This window comes from Melozone crissalis, unplaced genomic scaffold, assembly GCF_028551555.1.
Source record: "Melozone crissalis strain CALT ecotype California unplaced genomic scaffold, PUWL_Pcris_2 ptg000017l_1, whole genome shotgun sequence".
NCBI classification, from domain to species: domain Eukaryota; kingdom Metazoa; phylum Chordata; class Aves; order Passeriformes; family Passerellidae; genus Melozone; species Melozone crissalis.
In genome coordinates this window covers 6,602,287-6,628,400 of record NW_026535795.1, presented here as the reverse complement: position 1 = coordinate 6,628,400, position 26,114 = coordinate 6,602,287, and the positions used below count along the sequence as shown (strand labels likewise).

Sequence of the window (26,114 nt, the reverse complement as noted above, 5' to 3'; positions counted from 1 at the left end):
CCGCCGCCGCCGCCGCCGCCGCTTTCCCGGCCGCCTCTGCCGGTTCTGCTCCGGTCCCTCTTCGGTCTCGCCTCGGTGTCGCTTCGCCGCCAGCGCCATCATGAACAAGAAGAAGAAGCCGTTCCTGGGCATGCCCGCGCCCCTGGGCTACGTGCCGGGGCTGGGCCGCGGGTGAGACGCTGCCAGGCCTGGCCTGGCCCCCCCACCCCGGTCCCTTCCCGGCCCGGCCGCTCCGCCGGGCCCCGGCGCTCTCCCGAGCCCTTTCGCTGCCCGGCTGGGTCCCATATCCCTGCCCCACTCATCCCCGTCCCCTCGGGCTGGCCCCGAGGCTTTTCAATGTTGTCCCTTCCTGATGGTTCACGTTCGCTCTCTGGCTGGGCGGGTTTGTGTTTAGAAGTGAGCCTGGCTCCGAGGATGAGTTCCCGGGTGCTTCAGACCGGGATTGTGTCCCTCCTGATCTTGTGCCTGTGTGTGCGTGGGACCGTCTGAAAAATGATCAAACTTCAGGACTTTTGTTGAGGGAACAGTGAGGGAGTCTGGTGGTGGCTGGGACCATTTTTTTAGGGTGTTTTTGCTGGGTGTGAGTTGTGTTCGTTCCCCACTGATTCCCTGGGGAGATCCCGCTGGCTGTGCCCCTCAAGGTGCTGCCAGGCGAGTGTAGGGGTTCAGAAGAGCTCCAGCTGCCCCATCCCTTTGCCCAGACCCCCAACTCGTGGTGTCCCACAGCCTGCAGGGTCAGCTGAGAGAGCCAGGGACAGAGTTTAGAAAGGAGGCCATGCATAGCGTGGGTGGCAGAGTCATGAGCTGGGTGGTTGCATTGTGTTTGTTGGAAAAGTTCTCCCTGTAAAAGGGTGCCCAGAGAAGCTGTGGCTGCCCCATCCCTGGTAATGTCTGAGGCCAGGTTGGATGGGGCTTGGAGCAACCTGGGATGGTGGTAGGAGGTTGCAATGGGGTGAGCCCAGAGGTCCCTCCCAACCCAAACCATTCCATGATTCCAAGGCCATTTCCCCCCCAGGCTTTACAAATGCTGCTCACAGGGAGTGCCTGATGCCAAATGATGTTTCCCCTGCCTGTCCTGAGCAGTGACAGTGGCAGGCTGGCGTGCAGTGAGCTGAGCAGCCCCTGGTTTGTCCCTGCAGGGCCACGGGCTTCACCACGCGCTCCGACATTGGCCCTGCCCGCGATGCCAACGACCCCGTGGACGACCGGCACGCGCCGCCCGGCAAGAGAACCGTGGGCGACCAGATGAAGAAGAACCAGACTGCAGATGATGATGATGAGGATTTGAACGACACCAACTATGATGAGGTGAGGGGGTTTTCATCATCCTGCAGATGTTTTTTTCCCAGGTGGAACAAGAGTCCCTGAGCTCCCTGCTCTTTCTGCAAACTCACAGAATTCACAGAATGACCAAGTTGGAAGAGACCTTCAAGGTCATCGAGTCCAGCCCAGCCCCAACACCTCAACTAAGCCATGACACTGAGTGCCACATCCAGGCCTTTTTTAAACACACCCAGGGGTGGTGACTACACCACCTCCCTGGGCAGACTATTCCAGAATTTTATCACCCTTCCTGTAAAAAACTTTTTTCTAATATCCAACCTATATTCCCTTGATGCAGCTTGAGACTGTGTCCTCTTGTCCTGTCAGTAAGAGCCCCACTCTTAGCTGGGGCTTTAAACCCAGAATTTCCTGTAGTTTGCAGGCAGCATTTCCTTTTTTATTTATTGGTTGAGACCTCAGTATGCACAGTGGCATGGTGCTTACAGATTTCTATTGTGGCCTTGCTGCGTGGATTGTGGTTTAACTACTGATACAGAGCCCTGAGAATCTTGGGAAAATATCTCTAAATAAAAATCAGTTTAGGCATTTCAGGGGTTATATGTTTATTTTTCTGTATTTTTTTTTAATCAAATGAAAGCTTGTGTGCTTTGACAAGATTGGACTTGATGATCTTGGAGGTCTTTTCCAACCTGAATGACTCTGTGATTCTGTGCCACATATTGTCCTTAAGTGGCCTGTGTAGTCTCTTGTGTTTAAGTCCCACTTTGGTTGGTTGAATGTTGTGATATTCTTTCTGTTTGCTTTCACTGGTGTAAGAAGAGAAAGTGGTTAATGGAAGAGAATGGCTTTTCTATCCTGGGATCTCATTTATTGCTGAATAGAAGTGGTTCAGAGAGAGAAGCAATTTTGAAAGAAGCAATTTTGTAGCAGTTTTGCTTCAAATGGTGTGGGAGAATAAACATCACCATGGGGTGGTAGAAGGAGGATGTTTTTATTTAGGGATGTGTTGGTCTGATGCAATATTGTCAGCAGCAGCCTGTGAATGCATTTTCAAGTGATTGTTGGGTGCTGCAGGAATATAACAAGAACTTTAAAAAAAATTTCCTTTTTTTCCTCTTTTTTTTTTCCTCTCTCTCCAATTTCCCAGTTCAATGGCTATGCTGGGAGCCTGTTCTCAAGTGGCCCCTATGAAAAAGATGATGAAGAAGCAGATGCTATTTATGCAGCTTTGGATAAGAGGATGGATGAACGCAGGAAGGAGAGGAGGTAGGATAAGCTGCAGCACTGGCAGGGGGTGTTTTCTGGGTAATTGAGGATGACAGGTATCTTGTACCACTTGCTTTGATAGTGGTTGTGGTTAAATTACTTCACTGTAGTTAATTAAGAGTCACTGTAGTTCATTAAGATGGTGTGGGGAGATGCTGAGCAACGGATATTGATGCATCACAGACTGCACAGTAGACTGGAAATTGTTAGAGAAGTCCCCTCCTGCTTGTAAACAGTATGTGTTACTTGTTAAAGTCACTTCTCATTAAGAGGAGGTCAGAGACTGAAGTTCACTTGGAGATATCTGTTTTTACACTATAATACTCTCTTATTTGATAGAGGATCTCTTGTTATAATGTTGATAATCTAAGCTTGGAAAAATGCCCTTTTTTCTGCCCTAACTCTTATCAAACACATTTTTCTGGTATGTTGGCACTTTAATCAAAGACTTTCCAGTGTTACTTTGAGCATAACTCAGTATTCCTTTTCCTTAGGGAACAGCGAGAAAAAGAGGAAATAGAAAAATACCGTATGGAACGACCCAAAATCCAGCAGCAGTTCTCAGACTTGAAAGTAAGGAAAAAAATGTCTGAAATGTGACTTTTTATGAGATACAAGAGGTGGCTGTGTATTCTTTTGTGTGTGTTTGTTTCTTTGCTCTGATTTTGTGTATTGGCAAAGGAGTACTTCGATATTCTCCAGATCAGAATTACTTTCTGTTGGAAGAATAAACACTGTTCATGTGGGTACACAAGGCAGTGAAATTTCTGCAAATTTTGATATAGGTAATTTTTGTTTTGTGCTTTGTGGAAGGTGCTACACTTCTATCTTTGAGGGAAACTGATAACTTGTTAGCATTGCAGGAGTAGCTGAGCATAATCTCCTGACTCTAAATCTTCTTTTAAGTAAAATGTATTGTTTAAACTGTTGTCTAATGATTAGTAGTAAACCACTCAATGCTCCAGGCACTAGGATTAATCTGAATGTTTGCAGCACTGAATCTAATAACAAAATTGATTTGGAATCTCAGTCTGGACTAAAACCAAATTCCAATTAAATGAATCTAATTCTTTTGTACGTTGGATTAGGAAAAAAGTCTGACCCTTAAATGTTTAATTGATCTCGAATTATTTCAAGAAAATAAATCTATTAAGGAGTTAGAGCACTTCAAAAGCCATTTCTGCAGCAAATACTGATGACAACTCCTGTCTGAACAGCGGAAATTAGCAGAGGTGACTGAGGAGGAGTGGCTGAGTATTCCTGAGGTGGGGGATGCCAGGAACAAGCGTCAGAGGAATCCTCGCTATGAGAAGCTGACTCCTGTCCCTGACAGCTTCTTTGCAAAGCATTTGCAGTCAGGGGAGAACCACACTTCAGTGGATCCACGCCAGACAGTGAGTACACAGCAAACCTGGGCAAGCTGTGGCCAAACTGGGTTAGAGATGAGTGTTAAACTGGGATTTGACCAAAAAACTTGGTGTGGTTTGAGTCTGCCAAAGGAATTCTGGATGTTAAACTTGTGTGCTGCTGGAGACTTTCAGTGCACAGCCATTACCAGAAAAAACATGGGGATAAGCAGGGAAAACCTGCTTCTTGTTTTAAAGATGGAAGAAAGTGTTTCTTTTCCTATTTGCTGAATGCAGGGTGGTGGTAGTTTTGGTGAGCAAAACCATTTCTGTTACAATAACATCTTGCAAAAAGGAAACAGAAATTAAAGTTTACTTTCACTTAATGGTTGCCTAGTTCTGCGGTGATTGTGTTAAATATGGTTTGCCTTTCAGTCAACTAAAAATGAGGTAATTTAGCTTGCTGCTGTGTGGCCAGAGTCTGCTGTGGTCATAGAATTACAGGAGCACCTGACTGGCCCTAGACTGGCTCCAGGTGTCCATGGGACTTCTTTACAGATATTCTTATTTAAATGTGCTAAGTTCAGATGTCTGTGCTTGAATTTTTCACTTTCTCATTGCTTATTTCACTGACTTGCCTAAACTTTAGTAATTACCTATAGATTTATACATCCTGTATGAGAAATGCTTTGGGATCCAGGGAAGCCATATCAGAAGTACTTGTTGGGGTTGGGCATCTGTGTCGTGCAGCTTCTGGGGAAGTGCAAATCAGCCAATAGTCTGAATTATTTTTGAAATCTCAGAAGAGGTTTTAGGAATGACTTTCTCACTTTTTTTTTTTAATAGCAATTTGGTGGACTGAATACTCCATATCCTGGGGGTTTGAATACTCCATACCCAGGAGGAATGACACCAGGCTTGATGACACCTGGGACAGGTGAATTGGATATGAGGAAGATTGGCCAAGCCAGGAACACCTTGATGGATATGAGGCTAAGCCAGGTAAGGATGTGGGAAGGCAGGATCTGTCACTGGTTTTAGAAAAGTGTTAAATTCTCTTGGGTGTTAGAAGATCCAAGAACAGCTGAGCTATGAAATAATTTTGTTGTCCCTCTCCCCACATTTTATGCCCTCAAAAAGAATAGAATTTCCTGAGAAATACTGGTTTGTCCCTGGAATTCTTGGTCATTATGGGAGAGCAGACTGCCTGGTTATAGCAGAGGTGCCCTTGAGGCAAACAACATAGAATGCTACCAATGGAAGCATCTCTTCTATCCTATGTGAGGATGCAGGACAAACTGCTGAAAAATACTGATTTTTGCCTTCTTTATCATTGATTTTCTCATCTAAATCTGGTTATTCTAAAAAGAATGCCTTTAGCTGGCAGGGCTGCAAGACCCTTGGGTGACTGCTTATCACCAGCCTGCTTCTTGTCTGGATTTTAATGTTAAAATTGTATATTTTAGAAATAGAAAAAAGCTGATAAGCAAGGCTTTGTGTTTTCCTCCTTCCTTGCTTTTGGGAACAGATGAATATTAGGATTTTTGCAGAGCCACAGTGTGTTTTTAGGTGTTCAGGGGCTGTGAGTGGTCATTTCAGCAGCTGTGACTTGACTTTCCCAGGTGTCAGACTCTGTGAGTGGCCAGACTGTAGTGGATCCAAAAGGATATTTGACAGACTTGAATTCCATGATTCCCACACATGGAGGAGATATCAAGTAAGTTTAAGAAGGATTAACAGATTTATCCTCTTAGCAATGGCACTGAGCCTACATGTAAATGGAAATCTGTCTGAGTGGGTGCTTTCAGCTGGCATTTAGTTTGTAAGAAATACCAGGTGAGTTTTTGAGGATGAATTCTTTTAACATGAGATCTGGTCTAGTCTTTCAGCTGAGGTATTAGCATCTGACCTGGATGCATCAATTGTGGAGATTGTTTCCATTCCATCCCTATTTCCATGCCAGAATGATGGCAGTGTGTGGCTGCCTGCCAGCCAGGAAATAACCTGGTTAATTGTACTTTTGTGCTGCTAATTTAGGCTTGATTGACGACCTCTGAGAACCTCTTTAGCCTGGAGCTTGACATGTGTTTCATAAAGACTTGCTCTTTAAATCAGAGCAGTATGTGTAAATATTGATGCTAATTCTTGATTTACATCAGTGCTTGGGCTTATCAGCCTCTGGCTGCAAGTGCCCAGCTGTAATTCCCAAAAATCTTACTTAAATATTTAACTGGCTTTCACTGTGATCTGGCTGTGTTGGTGTGTATATGTGAGCTTGTTTTGGTAGAAGGTTTTGTGTCTTCAATATGGAAAAATTTGAGGTCACAGTTACTGTGGATCTGAGCACATCCTGGTTCAGGAGAATTGTTTCCCAATGTGCTGAAAATTTTCCTTCCTGTTTTTCCCTCCTCCTTCAGTGATATCAAAAAAGCCCGTTTGCTGCTGAAATCCGTCCGAGAGACCAATCCTCATCATCCCCCAGCCTGGATAGCATCAGCCCGCCTGGAGGAGGTCACTGGCAAACTCCAGGTGGCTCGAAACCTCATCATGAAAGGAACAGAGATGTGCCCTAAGGTCAGAACTGCTTTGTTTCCTTGCTGATCCTTGTGGGATAGTAGGAAAAAGTTGTGGTTCATGAGCAGCACAATCTCTGTTGAGCTTGATTGAGGCTCTGCCCGATACACCTTCACTGTTTACTGTATTACAAAACACCTGCTTAGGCAGGAGCTGTGATTTTGCATTCTTGTTGTGATGTAAAGGAAGCTGGGTTGTTTTTCCTGACAGAGTGAAGATGTTTGGTTGGAAGCTGCTCGGCTGCAGCCTGGAGATACAGCCAAGGCAGTGGTGGCCCAGGCTGTGCGGCACCTGCCGCAGTCGGTGCGCATCTACATCCGAGCAGCAGAGCTGGAGACTGACATCAGGGCCAAGAAACGTGTCCTTAGGAAAGGTGAGAGCTCCTGGGGGTCAGGGAATGAAGGCATTGCACTCATTGTGTTATGAGTTGTTCAAGGTGTGGCCATAAGTTCAGCTGCTTTTTTTGCTTGCCTGTTGAAATTACAATTTGTGTACTAATGGTGGAACTTGCTGCTCTTAAACCAAAGAACAAAAGTGTTGAAGTGTTTGTAAAACATCCTTCAGTAGAAAGCTGATGAAGGTACTGAACAATTTCAAAATGGTATTTCACTTACCTAAGCCAGTTCCAGCTTGATCACAATTAAATAAGTAGATGGAAGCAATTAAAAAATGATGTTCTAAGGATAAAAAGGTGCTCTGGATGTCACCTTGTGATACTTTTTGGAAAAGATACTGGAATTGATTGTTCCTACTTGCTTGTAGCCTGTTAGATGCCACAGTGGCTGCTGCTGGAGGAGCTTTAGAGGTCTTGGGCTTCTCATATCATTCAGCCTGTTGAGCTGCAGGATTTGCTGTAGTGTAGCAAATTTTGTCTTTGACAAAAGGACAAAAGGCCTTTCTTTGTGGTGCTTACCTGAAACTTTACATTTCCTTGGATTTATTGCACTTGGAGGTTTTCCTCTTTCACGGAATTACTGTCTGTTCCAAACAATGATCTCTTCAACAGCAGTTTGTTGTATTGTCCTGAGCCCAGGTCTTCCTCAGAAGTTCAAAATATGAATTCTTTGATTAGTTTAAGTAGCTGGGCCTGTATCAGTAGAGATTAGTTCCTTCATGACTACTGAGTTGTATTAGTTACATCTCCTGCCTTTAATCTAGACAGGGAAAAGGGTCTGGATTTGATACATTTACTGAATCATTGTGAAACAGTCTGCAGTATTGAGTGGTTTAGGTTCAAAGGAATTCGTTGCCTCCCACCTCTTACCTCTTGCATGTAAAATTGCAGATCTCTAGTGCGATGACCTCTTACTACATCTGGATGAAAGGCATCTCAAAGTTGTTGGATTTCAAGTTCTAAAGAGTTGAGATATTAACTATTCATTGGCTTTTTTAATTTCCATTGGCTCTGCAGTGCAGCATGGTGTGAAGTGCTGCTCCTGTGACACTGCATGTCCTTCTCAGGAACAGTCACAGATGTTGAACAGAAAAACACTTCTAAAGGAGCAGAAATAGATCTGAGAGCCCAGCTCAGGTAGGAGAGGGTCTTGTGTGAGAGCAGTGACTTACCCACTAATATTGAGCTTTGCTTCAAACACTGTATTTATGAAGAGAAAAACATTCAGTTTTTGGAACCACCTACCTAATCTCATGGTTAGGTAACACTAACAAAGCTGTTAGTGGAATGGAACTGGATTTATCATTCTCTTCCCAGTTTCTGCCTGTTAACAGCTTCACAGTGCTCCTCTGCTGCCTAGGGAGCATCAGTAATATGGAGCTTGGAACCTTAAGTGGCAGCATAACCCATTATTTCTCCAAAATAAAAAAGCCTGAGTGCCAGGTAATGTCACTGAAGTGTGACCTTTCATAATGCATTTCTCCTCTCTGTGTGCATTCCTACCATCCAGCAGAACCTCTGGAGTTTTTAAAGCCTCAGTCTGACTGGAGACTCAGCAAGCTGAGTGGCTGAAATACAGCTTGAGGTCTAAAAATCAAATTCTGTGTTTATGAAAACATTTTCTGTCCTGCAGAGTGATGCTTTCAGATCTTGGAGGCTGACATTACTCACTTAAGTTCTTCAGGAAAATCTCCTGCAGCTGTAGACTTGGAGACAAATGGTTAATGCTTGTTGTAAATCTCTGTGTGAGTTGAGGCTCAGCCCTGTACCTCTGCAGCAATGCCTCAAAGAACAGCCTTGCCTGGAAGGCCAGCTAGTTCCAAAGTGGTTTTAGATGCCTTTTCCTACTCATTTTTGTGTCCCTGTGATTGTGCTTGCTTTATTGAAGAGGGATGTGCTCAGTCCTCTGTAACTATGGCACATTTGTGTACAGTCACCATGGAAGCAGTGGAAGTAATGCTGCAATGCAGCTGATTTCAGCAGTCTGGGGTGCAAATTGGAGGGACAAAAGGCTAAAAAACCCCTTTGGTTTCTCAATCTCTCTTAATGAGAAGGGCTGAGGAAAGTTGTTGTTTAGCATTTAATGCTTCAGGCAGTACATGTAGGACAGGCTGCAGAGAATGCAGCTAACTCTGGGACAAGATTAAGGAAGCCTTGAAGAATCCTAATTAGATGGAGTCCATATTGGATTGCTGGAAGCACTCTTGGTGCTCATGGCTTACTGTCAGCGAGACCTTTAAGTTTTTATGCATCCCTGGTTTATATTTGCATGGCAGGACAACAGCTTTTTGGGAAGTGAAGCTGGGGTCCATTGAGCTGTCAGGAGAGGCTTACTGAAGGAAGAATTCAGGAAAACTGAATTGTGAAGGGGCAGTTTAAACATGTAAGGAACAAGACTGTATTATTAGTTATTGTTGAAGATGCTCCTTTTCTATAAAGGCAGACCTGGTGGTATTTAAGCTGCCCAGTGTTGAAGATCTTCATCTACTCATTTGCTGAGACTGAAGGCTTTGTTCAGCCAGGTGTTTTACTGAGGAGGATGCAATTACAGCATGTACAACAAAAAAGCCCTTGGCTCTCCAAAAGCTGTTTCCAATTAAAATGATTAAGTGTTTTATTTTCTGGTTTTAAATTCTCATTGTTGAAGCAAGAGCCCAAATAGGTAAATTCACTACTTTCCCTCCTTCAGGACATTTCCTTGTAATAGCACAAATCCTTTATTATCTCATGTTTAGAAAATACAGATCTCATAGGTAAACTATTTTATCATTATTGACATAATTGTTTTGCCTCTCTAGCCCTTGAGCACGTTCCAAACTCAGTGCGTTTGTGGAAAGCAGCCGTGGAGCTGGAGGAACCTGAGGATGCCAGGATCATGCTGAGCAGGGCTGTGGAGTGCTGTCCAACCAGTGTTGAAGTGAGTTAAAAAAAAATAGTGTAATAAAAAAACCCCTACACCCCACTTCAGGCTGGCAGTAGAGCTTTGCAGGCAAAAGGCAGGGTGAGCAGTGCTTCTCCACACAAGGTTTTCTCCCACAGTGGGAAGGATATGATGAATAGTGGAATGTGGTTTTTTTTTCCTTTGGAGTTAATTGTCTGGTGGTCATTACATGCCTCATTTTGGTGTGTAATTGTTAGGTTAGTCATGGCAGTGCACAGCTGTGTCTGCTGCAGGCACTGAGCCGTGTTTGTGTCCATATGTGGTGCCTTGACAGCTGGGGAAATGAGTGAATGTTTAACCTGGTGAATCTAAAAGTTACTTATTTCTGAAACAAGTACAAAAGACAAACCACCAAATCAGAGTGTTCAATTCAGCTGTTTGAGAGGTGATGTGAACAGAAAATAGGAGTATAAGAGCCCAGCAGATGGGGATGATACCCAGTGATGATCAGGGCAGTAGCAGCCTGTTTCTCCTTTCCTCCATTGGTATTCCACAGCCTCCTTGCAGTGCTTGAGGACTGTTGCCAACCAGTAGCAAGCAGCGTGAAGCTGCTTATCTCTGTGGGCTGACACTGCCATACAGCAGCCTTGTCATCTCCTTGTTCTCATCTCCAACCCATCTTTTGTTGCTCTGCAGCTGTGGCTGGCGCTGGCGAGGCTGGAGACGTACGAGAACGCTCGTAAAGTCCTGAACAAAGCGCGCGAGAACATCCCCACGGACCGGCACATCTGGATCACTGCTGCCAAACTGGAGGAAGCCAATGGAAACACCCAGATGGTGGAGAAAATCATTGACAGAGCCATCACATCTCTCAGGGCTAACGGGGTGGAAATCAACAGGGAGCAGTGGATACAGGTATGTGCTCGGTCTTGAAGGACTAGAGAGACTGTACAGGTTCTGGTCTGAAGGCTGCTACAGAGTCATTTTGCACCTGGCTTGTCAGTGGAGGTCCCTGTGAAGAGACAAGAGATGAGACTAAAAAGCTGAGCAGGGTCAATGCCATAAGTGATACCCTGGGGTAACATCACATGTGTTTTGCTGAGAAATGTCTGGTTTGCTTCTGTCATGGAAGATAAGTAGCTTCAAGTTGAAGCAGCTGCTGCCTTAAGTAGGATGGAGGCTTAAAGCCTTCAGTGAAGGATTTATGTATTTTTTTGCATATGTGTCTTTTGGCTTGACAGGTATTTGTTTGCCCCACAAGTCTTTGTCAAATGGCATTATGAGAAATCAATACAAATACTGCATTTGCAGCATGTAGGAAATATTCTTTTAGTCCTGTACTGAAGCTCTTTCCTCCTGAATATGTTCTGTGCTTTGTTTGATCATAAGTCTTTAAAGCAGTTTCCTACTGAAATAATTTACAGTGGGTCAAGGCAGCAAAATCTTACACTGCTTAAGAGCATTGATAATGAATGAAGTATTTAATATTAAATGGATATCCTTGTTAACATCTAAAAGAATTCTGACTTTCTTTACAGCAGTAAACCAATTAAAGGTTAATTTCAACTTCTCTTTTAAAAAATCCACAAGCACAGCCTCTGCATAATTGTGTTCTCGAGTTCCTTCTCAGGACTAGAACTGCTTCTGTCTGTTATCTGATCAGAGGACTTTTCAACAAGTTTAAGCAAGACATGCTTGGCTTTCTGAAAGCTTTGAGTGTCAGGAAACTCCACTTTTCCATACATGGTCTGGTGAGAGAGTCTTTGCACCTTTGACTTTACACTTCTTGATGGGATTCTCTTAAATTTAGTTATAGCCAAGCCTTTTTTGAGACTTAATCATCTCAAAGCTGGAAGAAGGTCAGTAGTTTTGATGTTACAGTTCTTCCTTGTGAATTTTTTTTTTTTATTGCCCAGGTCCCTGCTTGGGTCAGCCCAGGGTTGTGGAGCTGTAGGAAAAGACTTCTGGGTCTGGAAAGATCACACATTGTGACCTTTTCAGTGGATGGAATTGATGTGATCTGTTTCTTAAGCAGCTTGAATGATTCTGTGTAGTGCTGCAGCACCTTCCTGGTGGCTGCAGGCTCCTGCTCTGTGTCAGGGAGTGTTGGAGCAATGAGATGTTCGTGCTGTGGCAGTGACCACAATGTCTCTGTGTTTGTGCATGAGGAGTTGCCATTGCAAACTTTAACCTCTTGTGCTGAGCTCTCAGAATGAGCAGAGCTTTCCTGTTGTTCCTAGGATGCCGAGGAATGTGATAAAGCTGGAAGTGTGGCCACGTGCCAGGCCATCATGAGAGCTGTGATTGGGATCGGGATCGAGGAAGAGGATCGGAAACACACCTGGATGGAGGATGCAGACAGTGTATGTCCAGCTGGATGCTGCTTTTTGTTGGCTTTGTTTTATTGTGGGATTGTCTTTTTTTCATTTGAGGAAATTGCACTGGTGCCTGGGAAATGGCTTTGTCAGAGAAAGTGGATGTGATTCCCACACCACCTGCCTGCCTTTGGCCACTCTCTGCCTCAGGAAGTTATTACAGAGCTTTATTCAGATTTGAGTTTTTACTAAACAAAAAGTTGATATTGATATAGTTTGTGTGCTAACTTGGTGTGGATTTTTTTTTTTGGTGAGTGTGAGACATCAACAGAGATTGAGTTATGTGTAAAGGAGCAGGGAGTTGAGTTTCAAGGCATAGCCATTGTAGCTCAGGAGTTAATGTAAGACTGGACAATGGAGTGGGTAGAAGTTTTACCAGGCTTTCTTTGCTTTAGGGGAATAGTTTGAACATGTGCTAAGAACTAAATCGTATTTCAGCATGAGAAATGTCCAACTTCACTGGCCTTAAATTGGGCTCAGAGCAGTGGGGGGCACATGCTGTGGTGCTTAGGGTTTTGCCTGTGAAATAACAAAATGAAGTGCTAACATGAGATCCTTTCCAATGCCTTGCTGATGTTTCAAGCTGGCCTGTGAGTGTCAGTCCCATTGAAAGGCCAGGGATTCTTGTGCTCTGTAGAGGGATACTTGGAAATTCCTTCCCTGCTTCCTTTTAAAAAGCTGATTGTAAATGTTCTGTTCTCTATTAATGCCTCAATTCATGGATTACACCGAGTTACTGAGTTCTGGGTTGAATTGTGCATGTGTAATTCCTGCTTGCTCTCGATTCCAGTGCTCCCTTAAGCTGACTTAGTCCTGATCTGTCTTCCCTCAGTGTGTTGCTCATAATGCCCTGGAGTGTGCCCGAGCCATTTATGCCTATGCCTTGCAAGTCTTCCCGAGCAAGAAGAGTGTGTGGCTGAGAGCAGCCTACTTTGAAAAGAACCATGGAACCAGGTATGTGTGCTGCACAATCCCTGAGACAGGGGAACAGGCTGGGGATGAAGGAAAACTGCAGCATGGTCCCTGGTGTGGTGCAAGTGCAGAGTTAGTGCAGCTGGAGGAAACTCACTGCCGTGTTTTGCAGGTCTGACCTTCTTTGTTATTGTTGTGCTCAGAACATCCTTAAGTTTTATGAAGTCATAAAATGGTTCTTGGCAATAGGGGTTACATGGTAAAAATAGCTGTGAAGAGACAAGGTAGGAACAATTGTCTTTGAGAAGGCACCTCTGGAAAAATATAGGGCTACAAATCACGTAAAATGTGTTTTATTTAGTTTTCATAGATAAACTACTTCATAGCTGAATGTGTCCAAGCATCTCTGGTATTTTCTGATTAAACACTGAATGTGTATCACATTCTGAATTAAGATTGGTGTTATACTGTTATACTCAGGCTCTTTTTAAAGTTTATTCACAAAGCTTTACATGTCAGAAACTTTCTGCCCACAGCTTAGACTAAAGCAAACAATCTCTGCAGTAGGCCACTTATACATGTGGAATCATCCTTATTAAGGCCAGTAAGGCTATGTTGTGGAAGTGACTGCAGATGCTGAGTTCTTCCTCATTCAAGCCTTTTTTTTTAATTGGGAACAAATATACCTTCTCTTTTGATGTTGTTTTCCCATGTTTCCAAGTGGTGGCTGGCTTTTAAGCCCCATGTTCTACCTGTAAAGTATATTTACCAGAGGAGAAAAAAGTTGATTGCATAAGATCAAGCCAACCTCATTTAACAATTCTGAAAACCTTCCTGTCTCAGCTTCTAGAAAGGTTTTTTAAGCAGAATGACTCTTTCTAAGAGAAAGGAGCTGTTTGTGTGAGGGCTCTTTCCACAGAGGCTATCAAAGGTGTCTGAACAATGAGCCGTTTGTGGAATGCTGATTTCAGAACCCTTGTGAAAAAAGACCCCACCCTTTCCTTGTTATGAAACAGCTTATCAAGGTTTACAACACTGGACTTTGCAACAATATTTATAACACTGAGTGATAGTGGAAATGGTGTGAGAGAGCTGGCCCTTGGCAGTACCTGGAGGGATTGTAACTTGCTGTTTCTTGTCCTCAGAGAATCCTTGGAGGCTCTTTTGCAGAGAGCTGTTGCTCACTGTCCCAAAGCAGAAGTGCTGTGGCTCATGGGAGCCAAATCCAAGTGGCTGGCAGGAGATGTGCCAGCAGCCAGAAGCATCTTGGCCCTGGCTTTCCAGGTGGGTCTGTTACACTTGTCAGAGTGTGTTAAATGTGACAGGTAAAGAATACAGAGCAGGCTTTTTCCTGTCAACACCAGATTCCTGCTGCCTTTCAGAGTGATGGAGACTTCCGCTGTTCTTTGGTTGCTTTGTGTGACAAAATGTTCTGTAAAACAGCAGCAAGCTGGAAGCAAGGCTGTGGTACTGCTCATTTAAGTAGTTCTGCACCAGGTCCTGAGCTGGAAGAAGTTGTCCAGAGAGGTTGTGGCTGCCCCATGCCTGGAGGTGTTGAAAGCCAGGTTGGATGGGGCTCTGAGCAACCTGGTTTGGTGCATGGCATCCCTGCCTGTGGGATTGGGATGAAATGATCTTTAATGTCCCTTCCAACCCAAACCAGCCTGTGATTCTATGAGTTTTCAAACCATCAGTCTGACTAGTATGACTCCCACCAATCCCAGTCATGGATCAAAATCCTGTTGTCTTGGGTCACCTCAAGGGAAGGATTATGGTCTGCCCTAATGAGGTCACTGCATTACTTATGTCTTGGATCAGTCCCACTAATGAAGGGAATTGCCTGCTGGATGCTGTAGCAAAGATAGGCAGAGTGCTTCTAACACTGGGAATTAGGCTTAAAAGCTAAGTGAGAAAAAAAAAAAAAAAGACAGGTCCTGAAATGGAAGGTAAAAGATACTTCCTTAATCTGTTCTCAGTGCTCTTTGTTACTAGGCTGAAAAGTTCTTGACTGAAATGACTTTTATTGGAAGAGTTTTCACAGACCTCAGTGGGGAATTAAAGCTGCAGCTTTTTTGCTTGAGGGTAATAAAATGAGGGTCTCATTGTGGCAGACCCTGTGATGTTTTCAGTATTTAAACTGGAAGTTCAGAAGATCAAGCATTACTGCTTTTCAACAATTGAGAAGCATCCAACTTCTAAACTGGCATATATCTTTGTGTTGCCCATCTGTTTTGGAGGATTTCTATAAACTTCAAAGGTCAAAGAAGACTGGGAGGAGCTTGCGCTGAAAAAAAAAATCCTACTGTGGATTGACAAAGCTCTGATTTCAATTTTAATCTGGATCAAACAGAGGATTAAATCTGCTGTTGATTCACTGTGTGCATTTGTCTGTCACTTTGTGTTCTTGCAGGCCAACCCCAACAGCGAGGAGATCTGGCTGGCTGCCGTGAAGCTCGAGTCGGAGAACAATGAGTATGAAAGAGCGAGGAGGCTGCTGGCAAAGGCTCGCAGCAGTGCCCCCACAGCAAGGGTGAGGACGTGGGGAGGGTGAGGAGAGGCTCAGGCCCCTTGGCCACAGGGGATTTGGGACGGAAGGAGGAGTTCCTTCAGTTCTGTGGCCGTGGGGATTGATTGACCCTGTGGCTCCCTGCCATTGCCTTCCGGGGCATGGGGCCGCTGTGCGAGCGCTTGGAATTGCGACACAAAGTCGTGGCATGATGGGAAAAAAAGGCCAGGATCAAGTGAAGGGTTTCAATTGGTTTTTTACATAAATGGCAAAAGTCAGGAATTTCCCAGTTTACAGCTGTTTGTGTAATGTTTGTTTTGCATAAAAGCACGTCTTGGAAAAAAGAGAAAATGCTTTCACAGAAGACTCACTTATGCTTCTACTAAAGACAGCTCTGGGGTGGTTTGGTGCTTAAAGTCACACTCCTGTGTTTATCTCCAGTTACCTCTGGTATGATAAACTGTCCATTTTCAGCTCTTCATACAAAAGCATTTTAACTTGTCCAAGTAAATGAAAAGTTAGTTTGATCTCTGTCCTCTGTTCCTCCCCCTCAGTTGTTGTTACATCCTACATCTTTTTAACTGTCCTCTTCCTCCCTGAGTCAGGGAGCTTCTGCAGCTGGGGCTGAAGCTCTGCTTTCAGACTTGGTGCCTCTCTTGTGAGGTCACAGCTGGGGGAGTTTGGGAATGGGGAGGATGGGAATCAGAGAGCAGTGAGAGAGCCTTTGGTTTGTAGTGTATTTCTCATAGCTGTGACTGTCCTGCATAGCCAGAAAGAAGGATTTGGGGGACAGAAAAGTTTCATGTACCAGTTTCTAATGAGCAGGACAACAGAGCCTGAAGCCATAAGTAAGAAAAGGTTGTCTTGGTAGCTTGGATCTGAGGAGATCAGATTGAGCTGGTGAAGGAGGCTCAGGTTTGTTAACTGGTTGTGCTGTTAGAGCTGTGCTCTTTATGCAAATACTACTTTTTCAATGCAAGCCATTCTATGATTCTGTGATGATGCAAATACCAGATCTATGTTATTAATTATGTAAATAGGTGAGATCCAGGTGGACCACACTGTTCTAACTCCTTTAGCATTTGCATTTACCTTTCTTATTGTTACTTGTTCCTGCTATTATTTAACACTGATATTTTCACTTTTATTTTACTTCAAACTGTAGCTAATCAATAACACTCTAATATGATACATGAATACATGAAAGGATACATGAAAGTGGAACCTGCTGCTTTGGCAGATAAATGGTTTTCTAATGGCTGCTGGTGGTAAACAGCTCTGCTTTGTTCCCAGGTCTTCATGAAGTCTGTGAAGTTGGAGTGGGTGCTTGGGAACATTGCTGCAGCCCAGGAGCTCTGTGAGGAAGCCCTGAAGCACTATGAGGACTTCCCCAAATTATGGATGATGAAAGGACAAATTGAGGAACAAAAAGAGCTGGTAGAGAAAGCACGGGAGGCTTATAATCAAGGGGTAAGATGGATGTTACTGCAGGTTTGCTTTGTGCTGCTGGCATGGAGAGATGTCTGTCTTTGAATCAGAATGGATAGCCAAGGATATGATTTATGTCATTGGTTAAGACAGCAAAAGAAAAAAAAAGAAATAAGCAAGAATTTCTTTTACACATTACCCATATGCAAGATTGACTTTCTTGCTTGAGAGAGTTCTCTGTATGCCTGACTCCTCACAGGCAGGAAAAAAGGCTTTGCACAGTAATTCTCTAAGACCTGTAAAGACTAAAACCAGAACTCTTAAAAGAAAATCTTTCTCAGCAGCTCTTAGATGCACACTGTGAAAGGAGGTGGCCTACAGAGCACTACTCTCTTTTAAATGGTAATTGGTGTCCTTGGGTATGAATGCTCAAAGTCCACAGCCACCAAAGTCATTTGGGCACAGGTTTCTGCCAGGGTCCATATCCTAATGACTCCCTGCACACTCTGCTGTGGTTTGGGGCTGTGTGAGAGCCTCCATCTGCAGAAAGAGCACAAATTGTAGCTGTGTTAAGGGAAGTGTGTTCTTTCTCTTACTGCTGGGATAGCTCAGCCATACCTGATGTATCTGACTATTCTGGGTACAGGAAAAACTTCACTTCTGTGCTCTAAGATTAACTGGAGAAATTTGAGAGACTTAATCAGCTTGGTCTCTCTTTTGCTAAACTCTCCAGGAGGATATAGGGAGGGAAGTTGTTTTCTATAGGAATTAGAAGATTTTTTTCCAAATTTACCTATGAGCATACTTTTTTTTTTTTTAAACAGTTGAAGAAGTGCCCCCATTCCATACCCCTGTGGCTTTTGCTGTCCAGGCTGGAGGAGAAAGTTGGGCAGCTCACTAGAGCAAGAGCCATCTTGGAAAAGTCTCGCCTGAAGAATCCAAAGAATCCAGATCTCTGGTGAGTTGTGTGGATTTGAACTGAGTTTGGGCTACAAATTCAATCTGCTCTTCAGGACAGCTATTTCACATAATCTCAGCCATTTGAGCCTGGGACTTAAGACCCTGCCCATCCTGGAGTTTCTTCTGGACTAATAATTTCTCTGAATAGCAGAAAAGCTTTGGTGGTCCTGGCTAGCTACTGCAAGGATCTGGGAAGCAGTTATTTCTTTACTGATAGTTGGAGTGCACAGAGCATGCATCATGCACAGGGCTCTTTCCATGCTGTTACTGCTGGTTTCAGATTGTTTTTTGTCTGAGCCATTATGGAATAAAAGTCACATTTATTTTTAGATGGAGAGGAATGGGAAGATGTCAGTCACCTACACATATTCAGAATATGGGCAGATATTTTCAGTTTCCAGTGACCTTCACCAGTGTTTGTTTCAGCCCGGTGAATGTTGGCATAAATATCATCAGAGTCTCTTCCCCACCAGGTTGGAGTCTGTGCGCTTGGAGTACCGAGCTGGGCTGAAGAACATTGCAAACACCCTGATGGCCAAGGCACTGCAAGAGTGCCCCAATTCCGGTGAGCTGGGTCTCAGTTCTACCTTAAACACAATTGTTTTGCCCAGTTGATAGAAGCACATTTTTTCCCAAGATATCCTTTCTGGCTAGGTCTCAGAATATGGTGTTTTGGAGAGGTGGCAGCCATCCTTCTGCAAAGGAAATGTTGAGGGTCTTTAAGAACAATCCAAGTTACTTTGTGCTCTCTGACACCTGAGGGATCATGGATTAGTGTTGTTCCATATTTCTGCAGTACCCAATATGTTATTGGATCTGTGGTCCACACTTTGTGCCCAGGCTTCCTGCAAAAGCATCTTGGATATGGGTGGGCTTTTCTCGGAAGCTGGTAGAATTCTGCCAAAGTTTAAAATGAAAGAAGTGTTTGTAGTTAGGAAGTTTGGTGGAAAAAGAATGGTGCTTTCCCTGTCCCTCTGGAGTTCAGCTGGCCTTAGGAGATTCCCAGTTGCCGGTTTGTCTGCACTGGTTGCAGCACTGTGAGTTTAATAACTTGTGCTGGCAGTGAATTTCCACCAGAGTCATGATTAGAGGATCATGAACCATAAATGTTCAGTTCTGGTTTTTGATTATTTTAGCTCATGTAAGAAAAGGCTAAGAGGTCATATGATGTAAGTCAGTTAGTTCTAACCAGCAGTGGAAACATTTGCCTCTTGGGATGGGAGGATGAAGTGCCTATCACATCCCTATTTTGGGGCAGAATTGCATGAAACCTTAATTATTTAAACATGTGATGTCTTTGGGGAGAAGATGTCACATAACTACAAATTGTAGTAACTTACTTCAGGGCAAGGCTTGGCCTGCCTTCAGGCTACGTTTTGAAGGGTGTTTAATTGGTGGCTGCTTAAGTCTCAGTAAAATAATTGGGAATTAAGAGACTTTTATGACATGATAAACTCATTGCAAGGTACTCTCCATGCAAGTGGGTCACCAAAGCAGCACCACCCAAAATCCTGCTTTGTTTTTGTGAATGACCTAATGAGTGTTTGTCATCACAGGCTGTTTTACAGATCTGCCTGTTGCTATGGAAATGGGCAGCAGGATCTCAGTTTTTGTTTAAACAATTGCTTCCAACTTTATCTTAGACCTCAACAAACCATAATCAAAGCCTGCAGGACTTGGCTGGTTGGCCACCTGCAGTCATGTAAACCAGAGGTTTGGGTCCATTGATTGCAGAATTGATTCCTGATGGGTGGCAGGCTGCACAAAGAATAAAATAGAAATATTATGGTGTTTGTGATCCTATATGTAAAGAGCAAGAAGAAGAGAGTCTCTCTCCTGTTCGTCACTGCAGTTATCAAAGCTCGTGTGTGTTCCTGTGGTGCCATTTATGAGAAGCCAGAGTGCTTTGATGGAGTCCTGGCAGACACCAGCTCTCAGACTTTGCTTTGAAGTGATCAGGTGTGCCTGGCTGACATGAGAAACTGCAGATTTCATGCTCCCCTGAGCATATTTCCTTCCTTGCTTTTGGCAGTGAGAGGAGCTAGGGATTAAACCCAGCTTTCCTGGATCTACTCTGTCCTTCATCAGTGTGTGTGGAGCCAGCATCAATAAGACTGTGGTGCTCTCCAGCACCCTTGAAACTGTTCCCAGACTGCACTGTGCACTTTTTGAGACTTCTGCCACTGCAGTTGCCTGTTCAAACAGCCAGATACCTTTCCCTTTGGAAACGCTGATTTTCCTTCTCTGTCTCAGAGTTTGCAGTGTGTCATCTGAAAAGCCTGAGCTCTGAGTTAGGCAGTGCTGGAGCTGCAGGAATTGTGGTACAGAAACCCCCAGAGCTGAAGCTCCAGTGTGGTGCACACAGTAGCTAAAATTCATAGTACTGAATGAAGTATCTGTGTGGGAAGAGTGGTCTGGGATGAGGTTGGGGGTGAATAACCACCAGGGTGGGGCCTGTACTGCTGCTTGTGATGCACAGCACCAGCCTGATGCCAGGGTGGGGAGGGTTAGCCTCAAAATAACACTAAACAATCTTCCTACTTGATTTGATTAAGGAATCCTGTGGTCAGAAGCAATTTTCCTTGAAGCGCGACCGCAACGAAAGACCAAGAGTGTGGATGCTCTCAAGAAGTGTGAACATGACCCACATGTCCTGCTGGCTGTGGCCAAGTGAGTTTCTGTGCTTGATGCAGTAAAAATATCCATGTCAGTGTGTGGCTGCTTCCAGGATGGAGCACTGCACTCCAGCACAGCCGTGTGATTCTGGCTGCAGCAGCTCTAATAAGTCCCAAAGCAGGGAGCAGCTCTCCAGCTGTCTCCTAGTAACTGTGCAGATCTCTCCCTTGATTCCAAGTGGGGAATGTCAGCCTGCCCTCGAGCTGTTCTGGTGGGTCTGGGACTGGCACAGGCAGCAATGCACTCACACAAAGCCCTTTGGCCAGTTTTCTTTCTGTCCCTTGAAGATGGTTTCACTGTCAGGTGAACTAGGCTTAAGTGGTTCAGGGTATGTTTTAAGTATCTGTGAACATAGGGACTTTTTTTAAAGTTATTTTTCAAGTTTTATGTGGCTGACTGTAGTTTTCATCTTTCCTCTCTGTCCTAGATTCTGTCAGGTGTCTTTTTAAATTCTGAGCTAGATGTTCTGCTCCTGAATGTCCCCTGTGTCATTGTTCTTCAGGTGTGCCCTCTTCCAGAATGCAAACCACCAGCCATTCTGTAGTTTGCTTCTCTGAAATGGGAAGATAATCTGCTAGGAATTGTTTTCTTGTCCAGGTTGAATTGTAAGAATTTCAGTGATTAAAACTCACTGTTAGAATTGATGTGTGCCACATCCTGCTCTGATGTGTGAGCAGCCTTACAGCAGCTGTGATGGAAACAAACTTACTTTTCTCCCTCTGTGAATAGCAGAAGAGGTTAATACAGGAGACATTTTGCTCGAAGTTGCCCAATTCTTTCACAACTCTACTTTATAAGCCAAAGAAAACTGTAGGATACACTCCAGTGACTGCAACACTGGGTTCTGCCAGATCCTGACAGCTGACTTGTTCAGCTTTAGCAGCAAGTGAGAAAAATGTTAACTTTTGCTTTATGGCAACTGCTCCCAGGCCCCTTCTGGTGCAACCTCAGGCTGTTTAACAGCTAATCCCAACATAAACAGCTTCCACCACCCATCAGGACTTGCCTCTGTAGGTACAGAGTGTCTCACATCTGTGACAAACTTTTGTTAAATATGTTCCTGAAAATGGCCACTACTTGCAGGTGTTAAACCTCTGCTATCATTGTTCATGCTCTTGTAAATCACAGTTTATTTAACACAGAACAATCAAGAGTATTATAGGGCTTAAAAACAATCACATAAGCTGTATAATTTTATGACAGGCTAAGCTCTTTATGAGGGGTGGCTGATTTGATAAAGACCTTATAGCTCAAATGAACTCTTTAATGCAAAGGAGTGAAACCAAGAGACTCTTGACTCAGCTTGTTCATTACTGGGGAGAAATTTCAGCATTGACCAGTGCCTGGATGAAATGGCAGCAGTGGGGCTGTGCCAGGCTGGGGTTTGAGTGCAGAAGCTTCCATACTTGTTTTTCCTTGGAAAATGGGGCTGATAAGGCAGGTCTGCTCCACTCCACCCCAGCAGGCTTTGTAGATGTGAGCATGTGACCATACAGCAGTCAGTTACCAGCTTTTAAAAGTTATTTAATTATTAGATGCTAAAATTGACTTGAAATGTAAAGAAATTGAAGGGTTGGGAATAGATGTAGCCATGTAATTCTGTCTCTTCGACACCAAATCTAGAACAGCAAAATTAAAGCAATTAAACAGCAAAGGTTGAGCTCTGTAATGCTTCCCCTCTCAGCAGAGCCTGTCTGTGCCTGGGGCTGAGTTACTCTCTAACTTGTCCTGCCTCAGTGTGGGGCAGTGAATAGGAAGTGCTGGGTGTTCTTTTCAGTCCTCTCACTCCCTTCCCTTTCCAGAGGCAGGGTGGTCTGCAAGTTGCCTAAAAATCTGCTGTTTACTCCCTGGGAGAGCAGAGAACTGGAACACCTGCAGAGCCTTTAAGTTGGGAGCTCCTGTGGGTTGCCCTCTTCCCCTAAAGTGAGGCTGTTTGTCAGCTCCCCTCTGCTTTTCCCACCAGGCTGTTCTGGAGCGAGCGGAAAATAACCAAGGCCAGAGAGTGGTTCCACCGCACGGTGAAGATCGACTCTGACCTGGGGGATGCCTGGGCCTTCTTCTACAAATTTGAGCTCCAGCATGGCACAGAGGTGAGTGTGGGCCTGGGAACAGGGGAGGCAGCAGCAATCCCTGGCTGCCAGGGGTTGCCCAGTCCTGGGATTGCAGCAGTGCTGGGCTGAGCACGCTGCCCCTGCTCCTGCCTGTGTGGTCACAGGGGAGGCTGGGTGTCATGCCTGGTCATGAATGAGCATGAACAGGCCTGTGTGGTGGCTTTTCAAAGGTGCTGTCATTAGCTGAGCTGTGTTTCAGGCTGCTTTGCTGTCCACGGTTCTGCTGGTTCATGCAAAAATCTCTGAAATGAATCTTCCTCTTGTAAAACTCAAGCTTGCTCAGAGGGGATTGTGCTGGAATTGTGGTGCTGGGTTTGTGTAACTGGGGCTGTTTCTTCCCAAGTGTTGAGTACAGGTTGCATGTGAACACAGCCAGAGGAACAGCCAACTCTAATCTCTTACAGCAGTTTTTACTGCTGAAATGATGGGGGTGTTTTATCTTCTGACTTCAGAGAGACCTTTCACTTGACACAGCTCCTGCAGGTGGTAATGCACAGGAAGTTTCTGTTGCAGTTTCTCTGCAATAGCCAAAACTTGCTTACCTGCAGCTCAGCCAGGCAGGAAACTTGCTGCTTCTGAATTTTGACTTGGTCTTCTTTTGAAAATAACAGACCCCAAACCCCACCATAATCTTTGGAAGAGTTTTTGAATTGGGGAGAGTTCAGTTTTTGGCTGTGTTCCGGAACAAAGCAGGACAAACTGTCATTTCTCTTCCCTGTAGGAGCAACAAGAAGAGGTGAGAAAACGCTGTGAGAATGCTGAGCCTCGCCGTGGAGAGCTCTGGTGTGATGTCTCCAAGGACATAGAGAACTGGCAGAAAAAGATTGGAGAGATTCTCGTGCTTGTGGCAGCCAAGCTGAAAAATACCTTCTAGAGCGTGCTGGCCTCAGCTGCCTCAGAGGTCCCTGTAGGACTCAACCTGCTCGTGGTGCCCTTTCAGTGGCACAGATTTGGAAGGACAGGACATGGATGATGACAGGAAGGAGCTTTCTCCCAAAAGGAAAAGCTGCTTCCTTCTTTCCCCAGCATGGCCATCAGCTTCTGCAGCACATGGGAACATTGGAGCTGGTGTCACACAGGAGACAGGAGCAGTCTTGTGAGGCTCTGTTAGCATTTCCATGTTGATTCCTGATTCCCCCTGCAAACACAAGCTTTAATTAGCGCTTGTATGGGTTCTGACATGTGGCAGTCCTTCTGTTCTTGGCCCTGGCATGTGTTCCCTGTCCCCCTTTAGTGTTTGGCCCATCTGATGTTGGTTCCTTGTCTGGGTTGTTGCTGTTGGAATACACAGAGTGTCCTTGAAGGAGATGGGTGGAGTTTTGTGAGCAGCCCAGCAGCACAGGGAAAGCTCTGGGCTGGCTCCTCTTCTTTAGGTGCTTTAGTTTGGTCTCTGCTAACAAGCTGCTGCACAGCTTGGAGGTCTTCCTCCAACCTGAGCAGCTGGAGCATTTTGTCAAATTCAAAAGCATATTTTTAGAGAACTTTTCCTCAATTTTTAAATGTACATAGTAAAGCCTATTCTTTTAGGTATCTGAGTTCATTAAGCACAGTGGTGGTTTGAAGTAACAAGGTAACACTCAGCAATCCCTGAAAGCCCTTTTGAAGGAAGAACATTTATTTCGAGTTGTTGGGAGACTGTGCTGTTACACAGCTGTGACTGCCTGTGGCTGGGAGGTTTGGGATGGCTCCCTGCAAGTGCAAATAGAAAAAAGCAAACTCAAGAGAGGGAAAGCTTTGTGTTTGGAACCCTTTGTACACTGTCTTCAATTTTCTACACTTGTGGTGTGTACTATTTTTACCCCAACCTCCTGACTTTGTTGTGGTCATAGAATGAGAAGCTGTACTGTCTTACACCTGAGGCTATAGCACCTGTATCCAGGTCTGTGGATGTGCATTATCCCATGTATTTAGTTGGAGGAGAAACTCCCTTATTATTTGTTGGAGAATATGTATAAAATACAGCTTCTTTTTTTTTGTTTCCTTCTGTTGTCTTCGAGTGTGGTCTTGTCCTTTGATTCTGACTGGGAAAAGGGGGTCTGATAGCAGAAAGCTTTGGACTTATCAGGCTCCCAGCACTCTGGGAAGGTGCCTGCCAGTGCTGGCTGCACCAAGCTGGGCTACAGCCTCTTGCCAAAACGGGTGAGAAGCCAAAAACGGATCTTTTAATGCTGGAGCAGAGAGGCTTTTGCTTGCAGGTTGGTCTGGAAGCAGAAGCCTTTGTTTGTTTGGATTCATAATGGAAACTCTTGTGCATTCTCTGGAATAGCTGATGAAAGGGTGTAGCTCACGGATGTCCCATGGAATTGTAGTTTCCCAAAGGTGAGTGAGAGGCATTGGGAGTTGAGAGGCTCTTGCTTAGGGATTTTGTGCCATTGCTGGAAAAGAGGGGAAGAGTTTGGGAAGGGGAATGGAGATGATATTCAAAGGAGAGGGTAGACATGGCAAGGGAACCTGGCTGGACAAGAATTCAAGACTGAGGCAGAAACTGCCGGATAAAAACAAGTTTTCAATGCATGCTGTCCTTCAGCCTCTTGTGCTCCCATGGGGGCTATATCCTGCTTTTCTGGGCAAGGAATGTGGCATTCTGATTCCTGGTCTGGTGATGTGCTGGGGAAAGCTGGGTGCCTGTGGTGCATAAATCCCTCTGCCCAGGTAGTGGCTGCAGAATTGGGATGGGGAAGGGAAGTGGGAATTGCAGTGGTGTGGCTTTTCCTGCTGGGGACATTCCTGACTTGTGTTGGGAGCATTTCCCTTGAGCCAGGTAACACAGGTGCAACCCATTGATGGGATCCTCATGCTACCCCTGCCCCTTGCTTAGGTGGCACCACCACATCTTGCAAGGAACTTTTGGAATGTGGAAGCCCCAAGGAAGGGGCCCTTTGCTGGACCCCATGCCACCTTCTCACAACATCAGGCTCCTTTGGCCACCTGCTCCTGGTACCTGCAGCTTCCCTTTGGGCTACATTCCTTAGCTTGGAGATTATTTTTTCTTACTTAAAAGGGACCATCAATCTTGGAGCCTTTTAATGTTTGTAGATGTCTTGGTGGTTTTTAAATGGATTATGGCACCCATGAATTTTGGCTATATATAGAGCTCAATAAAGAAGTTATATGGGTCCTGTCCCAGTGGAATGCTGCAGTGTGCTGTGGGTCCCACTTCCTGGGGAGGGACATTCTCACCAAGCTGAGCAGAGCTGGATTATTCACCATTTGTTCTATTTCTTACTCAATCACCCACATTCAGCTCCTCAGCGGAACCTTGTTCCAGTCAGTTCAGTTTTTCCCAAAATTGATACAAATCGAGTCAGGGCAATTTCTGTGCCTGGGCTGGGGGTGAGGTACAGAACGCAGAGGGGAAGGAGGAGGAGAGAATTGGAAGCACGAGGACACTCCTCGTGTTG

At 44.8% G+C, this 26,114-nt stretch overlaps 1 protein-coding gene across 1 annotated transcript; it reads left to right on the top strand.

Moving 5' to 3' along the window:
* PRPF6 (pre-mRNA processing factor 6) lies at positions 1–24,700 on the top strand. Its single transcript, XM_054274654.1, has 21 exons — positions 1–171; positions 1,140–1,308; positions 2,432–2,550; positions 3,045–3,123; positions 3,768–3,944; positions 4,743–4,898; positions 5,519–5,613; positions 6,314–6,470; positions 6,681–6,843; positions 9,663–9,781; positions 10,442–10,660; positions 11,986–12,108; positions 12,953–13,074; positions 14,178–14,316; positions 15,443–15,562; positions 16,832–17,008; positions 17,791–17,924; positions 18,400–18,491; positions 20,482–20,596; positions 22,566–22,692; positions 23,435–24,700. Exons 1-21 carry the CDS (start codon positions 101–103, stop codon positions 23,585–23,587), a joined length of 2,826 nt encoding a protein of 941 aa, XP_054130629.1. The 5' UTR covers positions 1–100; the 3' UTR covers positions 23,588–24,700.
* The last annotated feature ends 1,414 nt before the right edge of the window (positions 24,701–26,114 follow it).

Bases quoted from the DNA above. Each gene is read 5' to 3' on its own strand.
- PRPF6 (XM_054274654.1), top strand. From the start codon at position 101: ATGAACAAGAAGAAGAAGCCGTTCCTGGGCATGCCCGCGCCCCTGGGC. The intron at 9,782-10,441 runs GTGAGTTAAAAA...GTTGCTCTGCAG, and splicing joins GCTGTCCAACCAGTGTTGAA to CTGTGGCTGGCGCTGGCGAG. The intron at 13,075-14,177 runs GTATGTGTGCTG...TCTTGTCCTCAG, and splicing joins GAAAAGAACCATGGAACCAG to AGAATCCTTGGAGGCTCTTT.